The 25,957-nt window shown below is 41.1% G+C and overlaps 1 protein-coding gene across 1 annotated transcript; it reads right to left on the minus strand.

Moving 5' to 3' along the window:
- Positions 1–7,101: 7,101 nt before the first annotated feature.
- Positions 7,102–25,653, minus strand: VPS26C (VPS26 endosomal protein sorting factor C). Its single transcript, XM_054049001.1, has 8 exons — positions 25,515–25,653; positions 22,441–22,584; positions 20,445–20,594; positions 17,105–17,185; positions 13,678–13,752; positions 12,572–12,722; positions 12,099–12,251; positions 7,102–10,400 (listed from the first exon to the last, which is right to left on the minus strand). Exons 1-8 carry the CDS (start codon positions 25,569–25,571, stop codon positions 10,318–10,320), a joined length of 894 nt encoding a protein of 297 aa, XP_053904976.1. The 5' UTR covers positions 25,572–25,653; the 3' UTR covers positions 7,102–10,317.
- Positions 25,654–25,957: the final 304 nt, after the last annotated feature.

A 25,957-nucleotide genomic window follows, 5' to 3' on the forward strand; every position in this document is an offset into this window, starting at 1 on the left:
AGGCCACGCCCCCCTCAGGACTCCAGCAGTACTGGTAAGTCCTGTAAGTTACTTTCACTCCTGATAATGGGTGGGAAAAAAAACAAAGCTAGGAGATTGCTGGATCACCAGACTTGTTCCTATGCTGTAGGCAGAAAGGAGGGATGTAGTGGTGGGTTGGAATATCCCAGAAACAGTACAGAATTGACTCCAACATCCACACAGACAAGGCAGAGTCATTCAGTTGTGGATGGGGGAGCAGATAAGATCCAGAATATGACTGCAGCAATTACATTTCTTAAGATATTCATACAAATAGAGATGCAGAATGTACCCGGTTCTAACATAGTAGTGAGCACAATAGGCATACACAGAGACAATGAGATGAACATTAAGGATGCCTGGTAAGGATTCTGCACTAAGAGAGCTGTCTCTATAGTCGTGGGCAGCAGTCTTTCTAAAGATCCACGTCACTCATAGCGGGCCATTTTTTCTGAGGGAATCCTCCAACCTCCTCTCCCTTCTCTCACCTCCAGTACAACGGCACACATAAGCACTTCCTGCAGTTGTAACTCCTGACTCTCAAGGTGGCTAGCCCAACACTGTGTGTGGAACCCCGGCAACACTGTCTGGCCTACACTCCCCTCTTCCCTAAGGAGGAGGAGCAGCAGCACTCTGCTCTTGATCATCGGGGAGGGGGGACATTTATCCAGCCCTCTTTCAGGGCATTACATTATATTATCTAACCCACTGTGTCTAACTGAAGAAAAATTGCAAACTGTGCAGTGGCTGCCCACTAACATCTTGTCCAATCTCTCCCTACTGCCTCCTGGTGACTGAATGAAGTGGCTGCAATTTGGCTGCGTCCACCATGTCTTCCACAGGAACAGCAATATCATCATATGCTAGCAAGATAAGTCGCATAATACTCAAGTAGTTATTGCATCTGCTTTAACTATACTCTTTCATTGCTTACAAAGATTCTTCTAGTTCCACAGAGACATGTTTCCTCTGAGGAGGCAGCCCATGCATATTTCCTTTGCTGGAGCGTTTCTCCCTCATTTATAATGAGTATTTGAAATTCCATTCAGGTAACTGTCATGCTGGAAATAATTGCCTATCTATGCCAACTAAACTTAGTACAGTGAGGCAAAAATTTCCCCACAGTGCATCGTTCCCAGTAAATCTAACACTTGGTGATGAGTCAGTGCAAATACTTCCCTAAGGTCATACTTCACTTTCTTAAAACAGTGAATTAATTCCTCTCCTTCTGAGAGAGGTCACTAGAGAAGCATTTGCAGACTCGGTGGCAAATATATATATATTCTTATATAGAGAAAAAAGTTTTCTGCTTCACTGTATCAACAAAACACCACACAGTCACAGGTAACACTTCTTAATTATTAAAAACAACAACAACAACAACAACAACATAATTTTCAACATTTACCCAGTGATACCCCTAGGTATAGTTGCCAGTAGTGTGGATAAACATATATGATTAAAAACAATTTAAAAAAAAATCAGATTTTCTGGATTTAAATTAAATCTAGGTTTACTTTCAAAACTACCAAAACTATTTAAAAGTAAAATTTGAAATTGACAACCCAAGTTAATGCCTACATTTACTAGAAACTATTAAAGTCATTTAAATTATTTTAAAACAATAATATTAAGCAGTATATCTTTGCTTATAAGTTTTAAAGAAAATCAAAAGCACTGAACTGCTAGAAGCCACTGGCTAAGCACCTGAAACTAGGGTTTGTTGCAATGCTAAACCAGCTTTTGATAGCAATAGCCTCTTCTGCAGGTGAAGAGAGAATATTTTTTTCATTGAAGTTTATTCAACAGTTAATTCAAAGTTAAGAAACCAATTGGGAGCTGGAAAACCAGGGAAGCTTGTTCTCCTCTACCAATCTATGAATAAAAATGAGGTATGAGAGGATGAACTCTACTAGTTCAAGATTTTAGATATCATGGTGGCCATCAATTCAATTCACTAACTACAGATAATACTTCCTTTCTTTAATAAACCAGTTAATTTTAAATGCAAACTATTTGGATAATTTTCTAGGACATTTAAGGTAGTTTTATCAAACTAATAATAAAAAAAATTCAAAATGCTGGTTTTGTGAATTTTTAATTGAATTTTAATTTCTATCCAAATAGAGTTTGACACAAAACACAAGTAACAAAATTAAGCATTGAGTAAATAAGAAATGCATCATTCACCATTTTCTAACAAAATAAAGAATCTGAATAAATGTGAGAATCTACATAATTGCTTAAATAAACAAGTATAGATATTATAGTCTCCTGGTTAGAAAATAAAAGAATGAAATTTGGTGTAAAGGCTATATTTAGTTGCAAATAAACATGTTATAATGGTTATCAATCAATGGGAATCAAGCTTTCTTTAGGAAAATAAAAAAGTACAAATGCAAAAGATTAAAAATGAGTTAAATCAAGATTTCCTGTTTGCTGATTTAAATCATGATTAAAATCTGTGATTAAAATGGCTCAGATTTAAATCAATCCACCCTGGCGGCTGCAACTGAATAACATGAGGAGAACACAGTAGATATTTCTAAAACTATCAAATTGTGTGGGGTTCTCTTTAAAATTTCTTTGATTTTAAAAATTTCCCATCCAAAGGTTTTTGTATGTCAGTTTTAAGCAAACTTTGTTCATATCAGATATAATCAAAACCAATGAATTGTATTTACTTTGGTTCATCTGGTCCTCTTTGTTAGCTAAACAGTTAGCAACTTTATGACTAAGGCCAACACAGTCTTTGAAATCCAAATTATGCATGCATTGACACAGTGGAACAAACATGTCTGTCTGATGGCTGCTGCTTTTGCAAGGAGCATTATGTAAGAATTTATATCACTCAGTAGTTAGTGGTAGTGTCATTAAGGTGATGTAGCTTCCAAAGTTTTGTTAGGATAACTTTAGCTCAATTCTAGATTCCCACTACAGTTTTATTGGAATAACATGCTTCAATTTAGAGGGGGAAATTATGCTGCTCTGTGATTACTGTACCTTATTTTACTCCTGGGGGAATTCTGCACCAAAACATTAAAAATTCTGTGCGCAATATTTTAAAATTTTGCAATTCTATGTATTTTATTTGTCAAAATAACACAATATAAGCATGCCAGTTTCAATTATTTTGGCAATTTATTTCAAAATACCTGTCAACAAGTATGTCTGTTACAGACAAAAAAATTCAGGAAATGTTTTTTAACAAATAGATTCCTTAACAGGCATGTTAATACAGAACTCTGAGTAATAATTCATTTAAACAACAATACAGAAACGCATTTCCCACACCACTCAGAAACAATGCAAAGTCTTGGAGGAGTTAGGGGTAATGGAGGAGCTGAGGGAGAGGGAAGTAATTGCTGGGAAGGAGCCTGGGTCTGAACATGGAGGGTTGTTGAGTGTGAGTGGGAGAAGTATGGTATTAGGCTTTTTGGGGGGTAGGAAGGGATTGTTAAGGAGCCTCCACTCTGCAAATCCTGGCTCACCCTTAGCCTCTCTCATTCAGTCAGGTACATCTGCCCCTCCCCAATGTGTCCCTGCACCCCCACTCAGCCACCCATCCTCCCCCCATCCCCCCACATGTCTTTGCACCTCCACTCAGCCACCTCCTCCCCCTGTCCCTATGTGGCCCTACACGTCTCACACAGCCACCCCCCCATGTAGCCCTGCACCACCACTCAGCCACCCCTCCCTGCACCCCTACTTAGCCACCTCCTGTCACCCCACACCCCCATTCAGCCAACCCCCTCTCCCCATGTGGTCCTATGCCCCTACTCAGCCACCCCACTATCCCTGTGTTCCTGCACCCCCACCCCCTCCCTCATCCTCATGGAGCCCTGCACCCCCACCTCCATTCAGCCTCTACCCAGTCTGTCCCCTCCCACTAGCCCTTCTGAACCCCAGTCTGTGACCCACCCCCCCCAGCAGCCTCATGCTGTCCATCCCCCCATAACTCAATGCACTGACCTGGCAGGCCTGCCCCATAGGCAGAGCACTGTGAGGAAGGCAGCATCTTTCTCTTCTCGAGCTGCAGCTGCTCTGTGTTCTGGTGCCACAGCAGCCCCTGCTGGCCGATAGCAGTAACTGCAGCACCTTTCTGGCAGGATGTATTTTCTGAGGGAAAAATTCTGCATGGCACATGAGCTCCCCCAGGAGTAGTACTTGTGGTGTTTCCACACTGTCAAATGCAGGGCAGACTTCAATTAAAAAAATTCCACTCATGATGACTGTCTATATTCAGTGTTGAGATCGCTTCACACCTTGCTCTGGAGTTAGCGCTGCTCTTCCTGTAGCACACCCCCCCCTTCACTAGTCCTCCTCAAAGCACCACAACTAGGAGGATGGTGAAGTACAGTGGTAGCTAGCAGTGGGGTCGGTTTTCACAGCAATTTTGGACAGCATGCCTGAACGCTACAATACCCAGTGCAACCTGTACAAGTGGCCACGCCTTTAATGAATAACTGCCTTAGCTGCAGAGCCCACCCCAAAGCAATCTCAGATATTATAACTCTTTATTTTAAAAGTCGACTGTTAAATAATCCAGTTTTGTCAGTCTCCGCCCTGCCAAATCTATAGGTTGATATGGTATAAAACCCTAGTGCGACACCACCCAACTCAGTGGCTGTGCTGCGCTAGTCTCGCCCCCACCCCCAGGGCCAATCAATCAGTTGTTTGCCCAGACCGTCAGCACTTGCCCTAGCCACTGCTCAGCCCCATGCCGCTGCTTTCTTCTGGGTCCTCCTGCGCCCCGGCCCGAGGGGTGAAGATCAGGCTCCCTGCTAGGAATGAAGAATCCTGCTGCCTCCAGACAGGCCTGAAAAGAGGAAGATCCTGTCGATGGGGGATGGGAAAGCAATGCTAGGTTTTTCTGTGTATGCAAATAGGGGTGCGTGTGTGCTGCCAATACTGTGAGCTATCAGTTTCTCCTCCAGGTTTAGAAGGAAAACCCACCGAGGCTTCCTTCTGTTCTCAGCATGTGAAGCGGGCAAAGATACTTTTTTCCATTTCCCCACTCTCCCACTGCGTCCTTAAAGGGTCAGGAGCTATCAGCCCTGCTCCCCAGCACCACACTCTTGTGTGTAAGACGCTTCCTGCTGCATCCCTGGCCTAGAGGCTGGGAATGAGACTCCCAGCTGCCCCCATCCCAGCTCAGACTCATCCAGCATCAGAAGGGAAAAAAGATAAAAAAAGCAGTTGGAGACAGAGGTGAGTGCTCCAAAGGGTCATTAGTATTATTGGGAGGGGAGGTTTCTGGATAGGTGGAGGGACCAGCAGTAATTGAAGCAGTACTTGGTGATGACAGTCTTTCCAGCTCCTCTCCATTGTTATGGGTTGCAGGGTGTAGGAAGAACATGGCAGCTCCTCACCCTAAGGGCCCCTGCACAATCAGCACCTACCCTACTTTCAATATATACAACTTTAGACTAGGCTACGTTTCCCCCCCAGTGTTGGCTGATATGAATCTGTGAGCTACTGGTTTTGCATTTGGGCATGGCCAGCAGTGCAGTCCTTCAGTGACTATGACAAGTGTATTCATTCATACACATTTTTAAAAAGGACTTGTCACAATAGTATCTAAGACTTCACTACAGCAAGGACTCCATGCATTCTACAGGTCTGCTGCAGCAGACTTCACCTCTTCGTGCAGAAATGTATTCCAGAACTAAAAAAACAAAACTGCTCAGTGCTAGGTCCTGAATCTCGCTTACTTGAAGAAGTCAGCTAGATGGGACTGTCTTCTATTCGGAAACTGCAAAACAAGCCTTGAAGAGCTAGCTGGGTTTTTACATGCACTAAACATTTACTATGACTTTTCTCCCTTGCTACAGTCTTAAGTATTTTTGAGGGTGGATTGCTGATTACAGATCCCATCCTCTTTAGTTTTAAGTATGAGCTTTCTAACTAGTACAGTTAGAGATTTCCTTGCTCTTAAAAAAAAGTGTGACAGACCTAGCTACACAGGGCTCATCTATCCTTAAAATGCTACAGCAGTGCATCTGCCTTGCAGTAGCTCTTCAGTGTAGACACTACGTAGGCTGACAGGCAGGGGTTTCCTGGCAGCATAGGTAATCCCCCTACCTGAGGGCTTGCCTACACTTGAAACACTGCAGCGTTGCAGCTGCACTACTCTAGCACTTCAATGAAGACGCTCCCGCTGCTGACAAGAAGCCTTCTGCTGTCAGTGTAGGAAATCCTCCTCCCAGAGAGGCAGTAGGTAGGCTGATGGGAGAACTCTTCCATTGACCTAATGCTGTCTACACCTGCAGGTAAATCAGCTTAAATACATCACGCTGGGGGTATGTGTGTGTGTGTGTTTTTCACACCCTCAAGAGATGAAGCTATGCCGATGTAGACCAATCCACAGACTTGAAAGGGAAAACACTACTTCACATATAATTTCCAGCTTTAAAGGGGAAGTTTGAATGATTACCACCATTAGCTCACTTTAAAAGTCCAAACTGCTTCAGAATTCAGATAGGTTATATGAACAAAAAATTAGCTCACGGCAAGCAATAGCTACCTCTCCTGAAATGAGCAGGAAAAAACTCCATGGATGCAGACTTAATGGTCATGAACTAATATGAAGGGCCATAATCTAGAAAACTGGTTATGTTCAACAAAATTTAAAAAAGGATAATAAAACTAGTTCAATTGTGATTTAATGATATTCCCCTACTAGTGTGAAATAAACAGATTTGTTTAAAGCTATTCAGTATTAATGGTTGTGGCTTAAGCACTAGATCTTAGTTGTTTCAGTGAGATCAAACAGTTTTGGGGTCTTTCAAATTTGACCTATGGGATACTGCTGAAGGGCTTTGAATTAATAGAAGATTGAGGGCTGAGGAAAAAGTTAAGAAGTCACAGCCTTTTCTGGATGCTTCTTACTTTCCAGTTTTAATGCTGCTAGAAGTAAAGAAACTGTCACTCTATAGCACAAGGGTAGGCAGCCTCTGGCACGCGTGCCGAATGCAGCATGCAAGCTGATTTTCAGTGGCACTCACACTCCCAGGGTCCTGCCCACCGCTCTGGAGGGCTCTGTATTTTAATTTAATTTTAAATGAAGCTTCTTAAACATTTAAAAAATATTATTTATTTTACATACAACAATAGTTTAGTTATATATTATAGACTTTTAGAAAAAGACCTTCTAAAACGTTACTATGTATTACTGGCACATGAAACCTTAAAGTGAATAGATGAAAACTTAGCCCATCACTTCTGAAAGGTTGCTGACCCCTGCTATAGCAGGTCAATTTTAAGTTGTGCCTTGGAATTTGCTCAGCTCTGCTAACATTTGAGGAAACATGAGAGAGTCATCAACTTCAATTCATGGTAAAGATTAGTCTGTCAAAAAGCCCCAAACCTCTCTGTGGTGGTGAAAAGAGACTATGAAAAATGTAAATAGAGTAAGATGAGAGTCTTTGGGCTTCCACCAATCCCTAATTATGCAGAGCAGAAAAACAAACTGGTAATTTAAGGTTGTGGGGCTCACTAATTACTATCTCCCCACTCTCAAGATGAGGGCAAAAATAAATAAATAAATAAATAAATAAATCTATTGTTTATGCTGTAAACAGTACAAAATAACTGGACCACTGTGTTCAAAGAACTAAGCTAGAATCCTTCATACCTGAACAATAAAGAAACAGATGTACACAGTGAAATACAAGGAAGGTTATATACATGACTTCCTGCTAACCAGAGCTTAGTTTTTGGAGGACAATCTTTTCCCCCCACCCTGCATCTTTTCAGCCAAATGGCTTAGTAAATGGAAGGGGAGGACTCATGTGCTCTCTATTCCCTAAGGAAAATAAATAGCTTTCCTTCCATTACATTGCTATTACTACCCTGTTTCCCCGAAAATAAGACAGTGTCTTATATTAATTTTTGCTCCCAAAGATGCGCTAGGTCTTATTTTCAGGGGATGTCTTATTTTTCAGAAATGAAAAATGCCTTATTGGTGGATGCCTTATTATCGGGGAGGTCTTATTATCGGGGGGATGCCTTATATTACAACGAGAGGCAAAACTGTAAGTAGGCCTTATTTTCGGAGGATGTCTTATTTTCGGGGAAACAGGGTAGCAGAAAGGGTATCATCCATGTAGCAAGATTAGCTGGGCGCTTTAACATGCGCTCCTCTCCCGCAGATCCAGAATAATCTTCATAGTCTGTCTCACACACTCCAGTAGGTGTCACATGTGAACAAGAACTTCAGTGGGATGATCTAGGGTGGTATAGTCCTGTGTTGGAGGGTGTAGGTCAACAGTTCCTGCTGTGACAATGCAAGGATCCAATGCCAGTACTTCCTAAACTAAATGCAGGATTCATAGCAGTGTTATTTATACATTGTTTCCATTAGATGTTCATTACATGCTTACAAAAGACCCCTAAACATCTGTAAATTCACATAGCCATTTTGGTATTGGCCAATAGCTGGCAGTCTAATATCATCCTGCCCGTTTGGAAGTCAGACTTCATTTCCCCCGAAATGATCCTGTGATAATAGTTCCAGATCACATGCAAACATTGTTTTTTGCAGTGACTGAGGAGAGGATTTTGTAATTATTTAATGTCAACATGTTGTGCTGATACTGCAAATTGTTAAACTAGATTTTTAGAACTTCAGGTTTTTATTCCTTAAAATATGGAAGTTGCTGAACAAGGATTTTGCCATTAGCCACACCAGAGGCCTGAATAGCCAGCTGGAAAACTGTGTTTTTCTGTTGGATGAAGGGAGGGATAAAGCCAGAATCAGATGTTTTGTCAAGTGTCTTTACTTCAAGATTGAGTTAATGTTTTAGGCACCTGCTCATTTTGTTTTGCAGTGCCTCTTCCTCCTTCCCCCTCCCCAGATGGTTTCATTTGCAAATGTACATTCAGAAAAGGCACACTTTGCCCTTATACATACTTTTTCTTACATTATCAAAAACAAAATTCTTCCACCCTACACCACCTCCCCAAAACAAGAGTCTCCTGGTTTAGTTCCTGCTGTGGCAGTTTAAGCATGTCTACCCAATAAAGATGTGCTAACTTAAAAGCCTTCCATTGCGTTTTTTTTTCTTTTTTTTTAAATCAGCAAATAGTAAAAAAAAAAAAAAAAAAAAAAAATCCATTTCTGCCTGGCACATTTCCCCTACCATAGTTACATCTTGACATGTTCAGAAAATGTCAACTAAACCTTCCAATGAAAGGGGAAGCAGCTAGTAACCGGCTCAGATAATACCATATTGCAGGCAAAAGGTTAATTGGGGTGGCCAGAACATAAATATGTTTATGCAGTCTTTAGTAAAGTATTCTACCTTGCAATAAAGTCAGGCACAGGAAAGAGCTAGACTACAATGTAGCAGCCAAGCATACTGACAGCCACTTTCATCTGATGCCTTTGTTGCCACAAGAGCAAAGTACCCACCCACATTTTCGCACCACAACTAGATTGTAGGTAACGAACTCAGTAGTAGGGGGAAAAAGAAATTAACATGGACTGGCTAATCAAGAGCAAGAGGTCTGGCACAACTGCAAGCTAGAACCTCTTTTGACAGTTTGGTCCTCTCACTGCAAGTAACTGACCAAGCTAACTAGAGTGTGATAGTTGTATCAACTTTGTTACAATAAAAAGCTTTAACTCTGAGGTTGTTCCCCTGATTAATGGATTCATTTCCCAATCTAACTGAAACATACTTAGTTTCTTTTCACTTCATATTCTTTGTGTGATGCTGCTCCAATAACGGTGGTGCAATTCCGTAACACCATTCAAAGGTCTCAAAACATTTCCTGAACATTAGGTCTCCCAGCATCCATATGGTGAGGTGGCTTAGAAAACATCTAATCTCTCAGTCTCTCCTTCAAGGACCAATACATAGCAGGGCCTGTTAGCTGTTTAGATACAAGGATCCTTATAAAGGAAACATTTAAAGAGTTAGCACAAGTGTTAAATTATCAATTAATCATAGAAACTTACTGTGTGTTGTGCACGATAGGAATGTGCAAAAAACATCCCTTAAGGGTTCTTAAGGAAAAAAATAGAGAAAGGGAGGCATGGCTGTTGAATTCAAAGAGATACCTGGCAGGGATCTCAGCAGAAAAGCACATTCACTAATAATATCAGAAGATAGACAAAGTGTTTGGTAAGAGTTACAGAGAACTGCACTCCCTTCCAACACAGAAATCAATAGTGGGATGAGCAAATGTTTTAGTCCTTCAATTAAAATAAGTTTGAAGATATGAACTGAATTTCCATTTGGTAGCTGAAGAATTTCTTTGTTCCTCCATTAGCAATTCTCCTGTGGATATTCACACCCTGCAGAGCTTCAGTGGGAAATTTTCTGTGATGAGGTGATCATCATGCAGGAGGACAACAATGTTAACTTCAAACTCTAGGGGAAAAAGAGAGCTCTGGTATTAACTCAAATTGTACAGTAGAGACCATGATAATTCTGTGGCTCCTGCTCTCAGCTTCCTTCACCTTAGATAAATCTTTCAAGCTGTTTTTAGTGTTCTAGGATTATCTGTGCTAGATGATTCAACACTGTAGAAAACAACAGGGCACTAAAAAAAATGACCAATTTCTCCAGCTTATGTGTCAACATATACATAGCTCCATAAAAGATTTGACTAACTGCATTAGTGGTAGCCACCTGTCTAGCCATTATTAGCTAGTAATTTACTGTTGGCATCATAGTAAGAAGTAGATCTTGAGGAGTAATTTGAAGGAGTTTAGGGTAGTGGTTCTCCAAACAAATCCATTGGAGGGCATTGCACATATAAAAGAAGCACAAAAATGGATGATCAAAGTTGGTGAAGCAGAGGAGATGTAATTGGGGATGATACGAAGATACAAAAGTAGGAAGGCGCTAAGTTGTGGAGGGTCCTAAAGGGGCAAGCACAAAAAGCTTTATGTAGTGGAAAAGGAGAAGCGATATAGGGGATAGATTCAGAAGAAGGAAACTTAGTTAGAACTATGGATTATGAAGATGATTTTAGCAGAAACATTTTGAATGTCCTTAAGTGGAAAGTTTGATGAGGTTGTTAGGAAGGAAGGAGGCAACTGTAATATTCAGGAGGGGAGAAAAGGGCCTAGACAAGAGCTTTTATGGTGTGCATTGATGAAGAAACAATCTTGGCAACACTATGGAAGAAGTCGTCGACAGATTTGGATATGGCCTGGCTGGGAGTCAATAGATGGAGTCACAGACAACCCCCAACTTCCAGGCCTGAGTGACCGGGAGAATGGCGGGTGTGTCAGTGATGACAGAAAGGGATAATGGAAGGAAAGCATCACTTTTCAGCATTTTACCCTCTGAATTTCCTGCTGCTCTTGAGAGCTGTAGGTATTCAGCATATTTAATCCCTACGGGAAACAGGTCTTTGCCATTAAAACTGCTTCTCCCAGATAATTTTCCTGGTCAGAACTAGTTTAGTTCTAGTTTAGACCGCTTACGAAACCACTAAGAGTAAGAAGACAGAATATACTAGACAGAGAACTTAGTTTGAATGGAGAAGGTTATAGCTAAAGGAATGGTATAGAGGTTTTTAATGAGACAAATTGCTTGGTATATTTAAAAAGCAACAGAGTCCTGTGGCACCTTTAAGACTAACAGATGGAGCATAAGCTTTCGTGGGTGAATGCATCCGATGAAGTGGGCATTCACCCACGAAAGCTTATGCTCCAATACATCTGTTAGTCTTAAAGGTGCCACAGGACTCTCTGTTGCTTTTTACAGATCCAGACTAACACGGCTACCCCTCTGATACTTGGTATATTTAGTATTCCCTAAAGCTAGTGGACTAACAGACCTGGAGCCTGAGTCCTCTTTATCCACAACAGGTACTGTTCAAAGAATGGTAGTGCTGATTTCCTCACATTACCCTTGTTAATATACTTCAACTCTGGTATGGAACCATCTCTGTTGGTAAGAAGGTCTCCTTGGCCTCCCTTGCAAAGCTGCTCATTAGTGCCAGTGGTGGTAGTTTGTATTGTGGCCCCTTGCCCACTAGAAACTGAACTGAAACTAGCAGCTTGTTTCACATGGATTCTGAAGGTACCAATATTTCAAAAATATCTGGGTCCGTACCAACTTTGAAATTTGTCGTTTCCAGTGTAGGGCAGGTGAACAGCCTGGGGAATATCATGTATATTGGAATAGACAAGCTTCTGCAGACATCCCCATCAGCAATCTGAATATTCTGAATCTCTGTAGCATCTCTAGCATAACCTTCAGCACAACCTGGAGAAAACAAGTATTAGGGTGAAAGAAAAAAGAGTAGCACTAATTCTATTAGAAAGTTACTGAACATAATTCAAAGGCTGGAGGCATTAGCCAAAAAACAAACACCCTCCCTTTTACCCATTAGAGCTTTGTCTTTATGACTGTTTAAAAATTACATCTGAACACCCTATAAATTGATACTTTGGATATACAAAAAGTAACTTTTGCAAATGATTTCTACTACTGCTTTAGACAAGTATGCTATGTCCATTTAGAATATAAATATTCAGATAACCCGTGTGGTATATTCAGATTTTAATGTACATGAAACAACCTACCACAAGTTTCCACACGTACTAACTGTAGCTCAATACTTTTGACTGCAGCTTCTGCATTCTCCACCACCAACTCCCCAGTTAGTGGTTGTGTAATGATGCAGTTAGTCGAGTTGAGATGACCTTTGATGAAAAATTTTGGGAGCGAGGCTCTCTAAATGTAGGGTGGGGGAAAAAAAGTCACATGACTAATCATAAAGAGCACAGAGAATGCTAAGTAGGCAAAACCACCCTTTGTGGAAAGCAGCAGCATAAGAATTACTGAAGTACATAAAAACCCTACATTAAAAGAACATTATTAAGGTTGCAAAGTCAGACCCTTCAAAAGTTAGAAAATGCCAGGATCAAGCTTGCCTGTGCAATGTTAATGGAGCACCCTTGAGCGCATGCATTGTGATACAGTCTCTAATTACATGGTAACCTGTTTCCCCCCCCCCACTAGGTCTCTGCACAGGATGGACTGTGGATTGGGGATGAATCAGGATTTTGAGTGAAGGAGGCTGTTGCCTGTAGGACCCCTGCTTTTATTTTTTGTGGCAGTTGGAAGGTGTTTAGTGAATGAGGCAGGGGATTGCGGGAGAGAAAGGAGGGTCTCAGTGTTAAGGCAGTTGAATACTGTCCTGAGAACTGATTGCTATCCCTGCCTCTGTCACCATATAGCTACTGGGAAAGTCATTTAAGCCAAAAGTGATTAATTGTGTGTTCCTCATTTTCTGGTGCCCAGCTTGAGATGCTGTGGTCTGATTTACAGAAGTGCTGAGTACTCACAGCCTCATCTGAAGTCAATGGGAGCTCTTGGCTGCCATATTCCACTGACTTGGTTGGTTCCCAGTAAGGGAAATATAAACAAAATAACGTGTAGCCATTACTGAGGAAAACTCTTAACAACACAGCATCAACACAAAAGAACAAGTAGCACTGCTATCCATTAAACTGTTGCTTAGCATTTCAGGAATCAAAACTGGCAAAAGAGGAGAGGAAGAACTATGACTAGTTGTGGAGCAGAATCTAATAGTAGCCACTTATCTCACTCCTCACACCAGTTCACACTAGAGACAAGAGAGTCACTCAACACCACTTAAGGCATTTTTTAAAAACAAAATGTTTACCTCTTTAACATTCTGTAAGGTTTCAGGTGTAATTGTGAAGTCCACTGGGCTTGGCATCAACTTCCCTTTTTGAGGCTGTAATGTAATGAAAAGGTAGTATTGATATTGGATACTCAGTATATAGAGTTTACATGATAATGTACACACATCAAATCATGAAAAGAATCCCTTTTCATATACCATTACTTGCAAGACTGGTTTAGAAGCTGACCTAATCACTTTACAGTGTCTAACTTTGAACTAGTCTTTAGCAAACTAGGTGTAATTCTTTTAATAAGAAATTGACCCATTTCATGTAAAGTCTATTAGATGTTGCAAAAAAAACAGGACATGATTATGACATGGACCAAATACAAGTCACCAGGTGTTACAAAATAACCACATTTTGACATTCTAATTCCTGGATATCCAGAACTATCCTTGCCATTACTGCAATAAACCATGACAAGATGTGCATTACTAGGTTACTGGTGCCTGCCCTGGGCATGTTGTGTTGCGAGTCACAAGGTTAAGTGCTCTAAACCAATAGCCTACTAATGCACACCTTGCCATGCTGTTAAAGTAGGGCTCTTGATTTTACATATCAGTGTTGGCTTTTTTTTTTTTTTTTTTTTTTTTAAGTTTTGTGAAGTCTGACGCAATGTGTCCTTCCAGTAGCACTCAGCCCTCCTAGTAAGCAGATTTGAGAAAATAGTGGGGAAAGTTATATATGCACTTTCTCTATTATCCTGAACATATTGATTGTTTTTCTAACCCTCTCTATCTGAAGTGCCCTCCCTGCACTATTTGAACAACTACCACCACCCCTCCCCCCAGCGAGAGCGCTTTCAGACACAGGTTATGGCCCAGTACCTGTTTTCAACTTACTGGGTCAGATACTCAGCTGGTGTAATTCAGTGTTGTTCCACTGATTTTGCCAGCTGAGGACCTATGTTATTATTTTTTTTAAATCTATATTTGGAATATTTAAAAACCTCTTAGTTTAGCTTTTATGGTAGAAAGTAAGTTTAAAGCGACTTAAAAGGCCCTGAACTGCTGCTGAAATGGCAGTCTGGCACTTCGCACAGAAAGGACAAAATAATTGTCATTTTAATCTTCAGGTAACTGCCTCTCTTCACCCTCATCCCAATGAGGTGCCTTATCTTTGTTCAGCTCCATTCACATTGCAGCAAAGCTTCCATTTAAAATAAGTGTAAGGATTTTTTGTGTGCCAATCAGTGATGAGGGTCCCAGCTGTGCACTGTTGAAAGTTGGTGCAGTGCTTTATCATCATCAGAAGACCCAACTTGAACTTTGCAGTTGTTTTACTCTCCATTACTTTGTGTCCATAGTAGTTTCTTGTGTACAACTGCAAAACTGGGAAACTGCCAGCCATAAACAAACACACATTCTCAGTTATGGGAAAATACAGTTGACAAATTCTGGCAAAGGAAAGAAGGTTAAGGGAAATAATATTGTGTACTGACAGTGAGAAATATATGTACAGTAGAACCTCATTAATTCACACTGACTGGGAGACTCATGGTGAATTACTGAATTTTGTGAACTAATGAGTGCTATTTCTGAAAAAGAAATAAAGCAAGAATACTGCGTAATATGTCAAAATAATGAGCAGCTTACAACTGTGGCTTATTTATAATACTTCATAATGTACTAGTTAATGTAGCATAGTACGATTTTTCATTTTACAAAATGTAGGAACAAGATTGTTTTTAAGACACACTTATTTCAAGCAAAAAAACAAAAGTGTCTTGCTATTAAATCTTTGCTGACATGAGCAATTTTTGTGCATGTTATTGAAGTTCTACTGTATTAATTTTCATCACTGATGATGAGGAGAACAAAACATTGTTAAGTATATTAGCACTCTTCTTGAAGAGCTCCTTACAGGAGCTAAGCATCATGTGTGTTCTAGCAAGTTTTGGGTGGAAGCAAATATATTTTGCTTGTTAAGTTTGCACAGATTATATTGCTTATACATGTGCTCTGCACACATCTATAATCAATACAAATCACAGTTGCACCCATTTTACTGAACATGTTCATGATGAAAGGCAAAAGCAGTTCATGCAATACAGCTAAAAATGTGGGCCTTGATTCTGCAATAAATTCCACATAGGTGCAAGGATCCACTTGCATAGAACTAATTGCAGAATCAAGGCATTAGTTACAATAGTCATTTCTGACCCCACCACTATCCGTGAACAACTTGATGAGAACAACTTGTTTAGGACACCAAACTTATGTAGTCCCTATAGGTATGTCTACATTGCAATTAAAAATCCACAGCTGGCCAGAGTCAGCTGACTCGAGCTTGCGGAATGTGGGCTAAGAGGCTGTTTAATTGAGGTGTAGACATTCGGCTCTGGGACGCACCCAGAGTTTGGGCTCCAGCCCAAGTGTCTACACTGCAATTAAACAGCGCCTTACCCCAAGCCCAAGTCAGCTGACAAAAACCAGCCACAGGTGTCTAATTGCAGTGTAGACATACTCTAAGAGGCTGTAAACTTGTCTCCAACTAGATGCAGTCCTATTTCCACACCTAGAGTAAGGGACCTAAATCAATAATTTACACATTTGAATACAAGAGGCTTGATATCTTCCCTCCATAGACGCTGAACACCCAAAGCTCTCAATTTCCAATGGGAGCTCTGGAAGCTTAGCACCTGGGGGAGAGAGAGAGAAAGAGAGATCAGGTCATCCAAAAGATACTTATGGGAGCACACATAACCATAGTATCTAGATACTGAGTAGACCAGTACGTATCTAGGACATGAAGGGAACAAGCAGGGAGCGAGAAGGGGAGGACTCAGGGGGAAAACAGGAGGTTTTCACAACATAGCAAGCTCATCATCTCTCAAACATATTTGTGTCAGTTAAAAGAGCACATTTAAAATAAGTTAAGGTGGAAAGGTTATGTAAATTATAGCACAATGAGGTCCTAGTTCATGTCTCAGCTGCTAGGTACCACAGTAATACAAATACACCTCTACTCCTATATAACGCGACCCGATATAACACGAATTCGGATATAACACGGTAAAGCAGTGCTCCGGTGGGGGGGAGGAGCGCGCTGTGCACTCCGGTGGATCAAAGCAAGTTTGATATAACGCGGTTTCACCTATAACGCGGTAAGGTTTTTTTGGCTCCCGAGGACAGCGTTATATTGAGGTAGAGGAGTAGTAACAGAAATGCTTGAAGCCTGAATACTGCTAACTTCAAAACATAAAAGAAAGCATGACACCAACCTTCCCTCTCCCCCCCCCAACCGCCACCTTAGGTCTTATGGCTTGCTAATATAGGAGTTACAACATTACATACAAGTTACAGCATTACATCTTGTGAACATCACCATATAAGACTGGGCACCAAACGTTGCTAAACAGAACAAAACTGCAGAGATGAAAATCTCTATGTTCCAACTTACTGGTGAGTGGACAATGAATTCACAAGTCTTAGTCAGGTCCTTGGCCAGTAGAGAACGTCGCATATCACACCGAAGGGTATACTGTGAAAAAGATTGGGGGATAAGAGTCTTATCAAAGCTTTCTTCCATCTCCAGCATCGACTTAGAGCGAAATCATTCTAGAAACACAAAGTGTCACTGTCTATTTATATTAACATTCCATTTATAAGTCATTTATTAAGAGTCAGTAGGCAACTTATATATTCTTTAATAAATTGTTAATCAATGGTTATAGATGCTGTAGAGTCCAACAGGTTGCTTATAACCATCTATATCATGTAGTACTCATATATCTAACAACCCTATAACATCTATTAATCATTTATCAGCTCTTTATAAACTGAAACTTAAAGTGTAATAATTGAATATCTGTACAGCAATAATGCTCAGAGACCTCACTCAGGATCAGGCCTGATTGCTCTCAATGCTAGTCACATAATAGAAAGATATGTTCCCTACCCAGCACAATTTACAATCGATTTTGTTTACTCTACTAGTAAAAGAAAAATGAATACAGCGTAATGGTAGCTACTCCCAGCCGAAGAATAGTCTTTATGTATTTGTTTAGTCCAATCGTTATTAGCAGAATACGCACCAAAACCTGTCTGCTATATTAATGAGGAAACTGCCTAAAAGACTGTAGTACTAATACTAATCAACAGATGTTATGTCCAGGGTTCTATAGGAACATTACAAGTTCCAGTTAGCACATATCTACTTAAAGCATTGTTTCTCACCCTTTGCAAGTTAGCAACTCATTCAAAACCAAAAATTTTCATAACTCTTACATGTACTTTAAATGTAAGAAAAGTACCACTGGTAACAATACAAAGTCTATATAATCTGTGTGCATTTTGAGAGGCTGACATAATACTTGACCAGTAAGGGTGTGCAGGGTGCAGATTTTCTTTGGATTATAATAAAAATTTAACGCTTTTTGTTAAAAAAGTGCCCACCCCCCAATTCCCTTTCCTGACCTACTTGGGGGATGAAATCCACCAATTGAGAATCACTGATCTAAGGTACTTGTATGAGCCCAGTATATTCCAAGCACCTCATCATCTTTAGTAGGTTTTTTTTTTTTTTTAATCCTCACAACACTCCTGTGAGGTTGGAAAGTAGCATTTTCCAGGTGGGGAATTAAGGCACAGAGATTCTAAGTGCCAAGTCACATAAGAAGTCTGTAGCAGAGCAGAGAATTGAACCCTCATCTCTCAAATCCCTAACCACTGGAACAACAACTCAGGTCATCTGTTGGAGTTGTATGAAATTTTGACTTGGTCACTCCTAGCATATTCCCTTGCCAAAGCAGAATTGTTCTCTTTCTATATTTTTTAGTGTTTTTCCCAGTCTAGTTTTAAGTGATTCAATAATTCAAGCAATTGTGCTTCCTTCCTTTAGGAGATTACTTCACACTTTAGCAGACATCACTGTTAGGAAGTTATTCCTTGATATTAAAAATCTCTTTACTCTTAAATTGTATTCCTTGATAACTCTAAAGGGAAGTGCCTCCCCTTCCTTGATACTTACACCCCAGAAGCTGCAGGTGAGTCCATGTGGGTGGATACTTACGCCTGTATGGATGTTCCTTGGAGTCAATGGAACTCTGCCCACATGGATCCAGCTGCAGGATTGAGAGCCTAAGGTATCTCCCCCCACCTAAAAATGGACCTCAAAGCCAGTCCCTTTGTCTCTAGTTTTTGTTACAATCATAACCATCTTTTAATGGACCAAGGTGCCCATTATGGAATGCCGTATTCTAGCTGTCATCTCATCAGTACTTGATAGGTTGGAATTAAACCTGTCTTATCTGGGACATGCTATCTGTGTATGCAGCATTTTATAATTATACTCTGAATATTTTTGAAGTTACTTTTGACAGCTTAAGAGGTTCATAAAATACTTTCATCAAGAGTGTTCTGTGCAAGTCTCTTGGTTCAGTTATAAAAAGGAATAGTTTTTATTAGTTTACTTTGTACTATATACTCTCAGCAATGATGGGGTGGGGGGAGAGAAGGTGTGAAGATTTTGGTGATTCTTCACTAGTACTCTCGTGCAAAGCTGCTTCACTAGTAATCACCTTGTTATCCCTTGTGAGGGAATAGGAAAGCTTTCTTAACTGATCTGCTGGCTCCTGATTGGCCAGTGTCTCCTCCTGGCCCTTCTAGGCTTCTGGGCAACTAAGTCTTGTTGGTAGCCTGACTTGAGCGGGCTTTCCTTGAGCTGGGGAGTGATGGAGGTAGTATCAGATTGCTGACGCCTCCAGCAGGGAGTAGAGAAGGCCTCATAGACCCCATCCTACAAACTAATAACAGCTCCTACATGAAATGAAGAGACTAAAAGAAAGTTTTAACTCAGGCGATGTACACATTTTATGGTTAATAAGACACAATAGGTACAATACAATATCCTGTGCTAGGATATCACTGTCCCATTATACGTAACTTCATATTTGAACCTACTGAAGAGTGGTGAAATTCCAATGAATCAATCTCTCTTGATTCTAAGTTTATAAAATGGCCCTACATTAAAAAAACCCCACCACTAAATATAGACGTGAAAGGGTGAAACACAGTATAGATTCCTTCTTTGTTTTTAAGACACACTTATTTCAAGCAAAAAACAAACAGCAACAACAACAAAAACCCCTCCAAAACTTCGTTCTTCTTTCTTACATTTCCAAGGCTGTATCTGATGATCCTTGCAACAGGGGATATAAGTAACACAAGCCAAAACTCCTAGTTAGGAAAAAAAACAATCCCAAATATTTTGTTTTTAAAGTGCAAGTATAATTTTTAAGCCTATATATCCTGATAAAGTTTTGAGATCTTAAAATGGCTGTTATGCCATGTTTGGAAAGAAATCCAAAAAGTGTTTCACACAGGTCTTCCACTGTCTCTGAGGTACTAAATCCTGGAGAAATAGCTAATGGGACAATTTTTGTTCTGTCTCAACAGCTGTGAGCTGAACGGAACTGTGAAACTTTTGACTCAATTTAAGCCATGTAAAGTGCACCCAAATACCACAATGACAGATGTTTGGGAAATGTTTGAACCGATATATAATCTTTTCCTACTAGCATTTCGGTAAATTTAAAAAAATCCCCCACAGCTGGAACACGAATTTTAATTTAAGGGACCTGTACATGAGCATTGCAATAATTGTACAAAATTGACAAAACCAAAAATATTGGCAACATACAGTTATGCTGCCACCAGATAGTTTCCTCCCATAGTGCAATTAGAGAAGTTTCTCAGAGTGTAGTTCATCACATTTTCCCCTACACAGAAAACCATCTCACCTGAATATTGACAAACACACCATGATATGTCTCATATAGAACTTTGTTGCCCTTCATATGCAATGGAAACTCAAAAGGAATTTCTGTTTTGCCACTGGGAAGTTTTCCTGGTTTTACCATTTCTATGGTACTGTTGATAACTTGAATAGGCTGTAAAGAGAAACGTTGAGAAGTTTATAATAAAGCAGTCTGCTTCATAATAACGGCCCAATAACAGAGCCACATGAAACCCTATCAGCCTTTCCAAATATCTCCAAATTCACATGTCTGTGTCCCATACAAACAATTCTCTACAAACTCACGCTGTGGCAAAAAGTGGTCTTATTTAATGTTTCTTACCAAGACAGTCTGTACAGTTTTTTTGCACGTGTGTCAGACTGGTGGCTAAGCACATTTAAGAAGCTAACAAGTAGAACCTAGTACACTTTTGAAAGCAGCACATTTCTTGTTCCATTATCGAAATCACAAACCTTAACAGCAGCAGAAGGAGTCTGTATGTGTATATGCCAGTTGAGCAGTTAGCTCTTGGAGGGAAGAAAGGCTCCCAAAGGCAAGCTATATATTTAGCATCAGAATGTTGCTGGAACAATGGCAAACTATGGTTTGGCACTTGACTGGGGAAGCATGCAAATTCTCATGAAATATGCCTCCATCAATTAAAAGACAACAGAGTAGGAACAGCAAAATAAAATAAATAAATACATGCACTCCCAGAGCACGGAAATTAATTTAATATCAAATAGAGCATTGAAATAAATATCTTATTTTCCCCTATGTGATTTTTCATTTTTCTTTTCAAACTATTTTTGTTTTAAATTGCTACAATACCCAATGCCAATGATAAGATGATGGGCCCCAAATTACTGTTCAAAGGTCATTTGTCTAAATCAAGGAACTTATATTTGAAGTTAAGCTTCTAAAGCTGAAATGGAATTAAAATTCTTGTTCTGGTTGTTTGAAAATGCTTTGTTGGGGAAAAATATGGATATCCTCTAAGTTTGGGACTATTCAAACCATGAAGCAGCACAGACTGACGGAAGCTTTCTTTCTCCTCAGAGTAAGTATTTCTTCTCTCCTCTCAAAAGTAAACTATCCAGCTGCTTAGGGCTCACATATGGAAGAGATATTTTATATATAACTAAAAACAGGCTTCTCGTTGCAGCTTTGCTTGGAGCCTTCACATTCACTTTATTTATAAGAATTCAACTATAAAGATAGATTTTAAGTGATTATAAGTCAAATAACAAGTCAGATTTGGTCAAATGAAATAAAAGCAAAACATATTCAAAGCTAATCTTAACACTTTCAATGCCCTTACAAACTTAGATGCTTCTCACCACAGGCTGGCTGGTTGCCCTTCAGCCAGGCTCTCCCCTTTGATCAGTGCTTCAGTTGCTTGGTGGTGATGTATGTAGATGGAGGTGGAAGAGAGAGAAAGAGCATTGCAAATGTCACTCCCTTTATTCATGTTCTTTGGGGATGGATAGCTCAGTGGTTTGATCATTAGCCTACTAAACCCAGGGTTGTGAGTTCAATCCTTGACATTTAGGGATCTGGGGCAAAAATCTGTCTGGGGATTGGTCCTGCTCTGAGCAGGGGGTTGGACTAGATGACCTCCTGAGGTCCCTTCCAACCCTGATATTCTATGATTCTATGAATTCTAGAACAGTTTTACTCCTCTTCCCCTTGCAGGACTGTGCTTCTTACACCAGTTACAGCTACATGCAAATAGCACGGCACATTACAGCAGTAAATATCTTGACAAGGTTTCTTTAACTCTGTGTTTACTTAGGCTGGGTACGTTTTAACACATTTTTCTGCATCTGAAGCTCACAGTGTTATGCTAGATAATGGCAGTGATTGGGAAAATATTAAACCACCTGCATACACTGAAGTAATACACAATCATAAAGAAGTAGAATTACTAAGGAGAGATTTGATTTAGACACCAGACATAACTTTTTGTACCCAAGAAACCAATCTACATATTTCTTACCTTAACAGAGTTATAGAAAGCCTCAAACACACCAACGCTTTTGGCACTGAGCTGCAGATTTACTGATCCTTCCATCGTTAAGGAGACACCCTGGTGTTGGACTGCATCCTTACTTGTTATGACCACCACTCCAGAAAGAACTTCCTAACAAGGAAAAAGTGATAACCAAAACATATTGATTTTATCAGTTTCTTCTCTTGCTAGAATTCAGACTGCAGTGACACCCAAAGTATGTTAGGTGATTTCCAAATGCAAAGGAAGACAGTCCCTGCCTCACAAAACATACAGTCTGAAAAGACATATTGATGAAGAGAGGAGGCAGGGGAAAGGAATACAAAATACAAGTTAAGTGATCAAGGTGATGGCAGGCAGAAGTCTCTTTACTTACATGTTTGCTTTTCAACTCCACTCCCACCCAATCTGCTGCCAGAATTCAAACCTCTCTTCTTCCCCTTACCCTAACTCACAAATTGTGTTCCAGTATCCGTATGCCCCTCCCTCCTAGTCTTCAATATCTTTCCGCCACATAAATGAGCAATTTACTTATAAATAAATGACATGTAAACAGATGGCTTGGTCAGCTAGCTTCTTGTGGGTGTTGAAGAAGTGGTCCTTCAGAAGGGATTTAAATGAGGACAGGGGATTCCTCTGCAGACCTGTTCAAGGAATGGAATAATACACAGTAGCAGGGGGAAAGTATTGTTGTAAAAGAAGTGGACAAACAGGCCTTCACAGCTGGTGTTTCAAATGGAGTGGAGGTGAAGTGAAGAAGGGGGGGGGGGGGGGAGTAGCAACATTATTAAAAAAAAAAAAAAAAGATGGATAAATTGAAACTGACAAAGCTAGGCAGGATATTGAAGACCATCACAAGAAGTCTGAACTTAATATGGTGAAGTCAGTGGACGGATCAAAGAGGAAAGGAAAGGAGAGTGTTGATCTGGTCAGAATGGTGGGCAAAGTTTTAGCAGATGTATTTTGTATGGACTCCAGGGGTGGATGTGGTGATGTGGGTCCTGGGAGCCTGATGAAGAGTAGGTTACAGTAATCAAAGTGGAGCTGTTCTAACTTAAGGCATCCTTATCCAGATGCCTATGGGCTTCTCTAGAGCCCAAAAATGTCAAAGCATTCTATTCTTCTACCAATCCTTTCCACCTCCAGCATGGCCCTATTCCAATATAAAGTTCGCTCGTTACCTCTTTCAGTGCACAGGATGGACTGTGATTGAGGCAGAGGGTTCCAAGAAGAGAAAAGATGTTCCCTTGCATTTAAAACACTGGAATGCAAGGCAAAATAATGGGGTTCTACTGGTGGCTCTGCCACAGAATTCCTATGCAATACTGAGCAAGCCTATCATAATAGATATGCATAAGGGTACCCAGTTCAGGTAATCCAAGGAACAGTCATACTGTCATTGTCTAACTTTGAAGTGCTTGATGTTTCAACCTTGTTATTTTAATGTAGTTTTTATATACAATTATAATATTAGTGACAAAAATATACAGCAAGCTGTAATGGTTAATTAAGGCATTAATATATCTGCCTAATATCCAAATGCAGTTTCAATTGGATTTGGTAATTTGTTTCCCCCACCTTAACTATAGTGTAATATTGCCACCTGCAGTTATATAGCTAGACAGCACCACTTGGGTGCAACATGGGCATTGGTAGGTGAAGGGATTCCTATAAAAGTACTGTTTGTGAAAGCATGTTTTGGGATTCTTTGGGATGAAAGGTGCTATACATAAAAGACATTATTACCACTGGCTGATGTCAGTGTAATGTGTGGTGACAAATGACTTTCTAAAATAGAATAGAAAACTTACACCATGCAAGTAACTCCCATGATTAATTAAAACAGATTTATTTTTAACTTATTGACTATTCCTAGTGATTCCTGATCAAAGATTCAGACAGCATTTCTAGTACAGCACTCAGTAAACTAAACAGTTCTTTCAACATTGTGTTCTCAGATCATTCAGCTCTCCTGTCTAGTCAGTGTACTAAAGGTAACTTTAAAGGAAATGTATTCAACAATCTCTTTAAAGTGGCAACATACAAACACAGCCAGACTCTATATATATATATATATATATATATATTATATATAGTGAATAAAAAGTTAAAATCATCACAAAGGCCAAATATGTTGTATCCGATTTCAGTCCAGGGAATGCTCTTAAAGCTGAGTTATAAATCCACTGAACAATGTGGTGTGTAATGGAAGTGTACGTAAGCCTTTAGATATAGGGTGCAAACAAGACCACTGTATTCATTATTATTTTCTATTTCTCATCCACTGATTGCTCCAGTAATGCTTTTTCTCTCTCATTAAATGGCTTTATTCACTAAATCAAAGCTGTAATGCTTGTGTCCATTCTTATTCAGCTGCTTTACACACACACACACACACACATATACTTGATTTGTTCTTTATAAGCTAGAGGGAATCTCCCTACTTTGAACAAACAGTTCACTGTGAAATGGAATTTGAGAGCACAACCATTCCATTTCGCCTGGGGGAAACCCCCTCAGAAGGCAGGTGCTCAGTCAGCCCTAACTTGCCCAATAGCTCGTAAGACGCACGGAACAGCCACAGGAGATACAGTGAAAGGTACCAGTCGGTCCCCTCTACCGGCGAGGGGCGGGCAGGCGGCGCCAGCCGAGGCGCCCCAGACCCGCGGCCAGGCAGCGCCGGGAACCCGGCCCCTCGGGCTGTCAGGAGAGGAGCTGGGCGGGCTCAGCGCGGGCTTCAGTCCAGCCGGGGGGGACGGGACCCTGGTGGCCCCGAACCAGCTGGGCCAGGGGAGGAGTTTTGATTCCGGCCCCAGCCCCGGCCCGCGCTTCACCCCGGGGCTCTAGCAGGGGCTGGATGCTCCAGAGACCCGCGGAGCGCTGGCTGCGGCCGCGATCCCCCCCCCCAAGCCCCTCCCCGCGGCCCCGGGACCCCCTCGGTCCAGGTCCCCTGCCCCCTCGGGAGTCGGTTACCGAGCCCGACAACGGGCCCCGCCTCCGCAGCCCCCCTCAGGAGCCACCGCGGGCAACGGCAGCTGCCGCGCGCCGGGCCCCGCACTCACCCCGCAGAGATAGACCTTGTTGGCCCGTTTGATCTTGATGTCCAGAGCGGTCCCCATCGCGCCGCGTCCCAGCCCGATCACGTGCCCCGGGCGGGGGACTCCTGTCCTGTGTCCTCCCGCCCTGTGACGCGCGCCATTTACATCCGGGTCACCCCCTCCCCCGACGCCATTTGTAGACCTCTATAATCACATCGTTATACAACATGGCTCTGCCCGTTCCCCGGTAGTCATAGCAACAGTGAAATTAGCGACAGCGGGATTCTCGCCCTCTGTTTTCTACGTCACAGCAGGGGCGGAGTCGAACAAGCGTCTAGCAGCCAGCGGACTACAGTTACCAGCATGCAGCGCGGCCCGAGGGGACTGAAACCCCAGCGAGTGACGCCGAAGCGCTGCATGCCGGGAGCTGTAGTGCTTCGCGGGGCTGCGTTGCATGCCGGGGCGAG

Source organism: Malaclemys terrapin, chromosome 1 (assembly GCF_027887155.1).
Source record: "Malaclemys terrapin pileata isolate rMalTer1 chromosome 1, rMalTer1.hap1, whole genome shotgun sequence".
NCBI lineage: Eukaryota > Metazoa > Chordata > Testudines > Emydidae > Malaclemys > Malaclemys terrapin.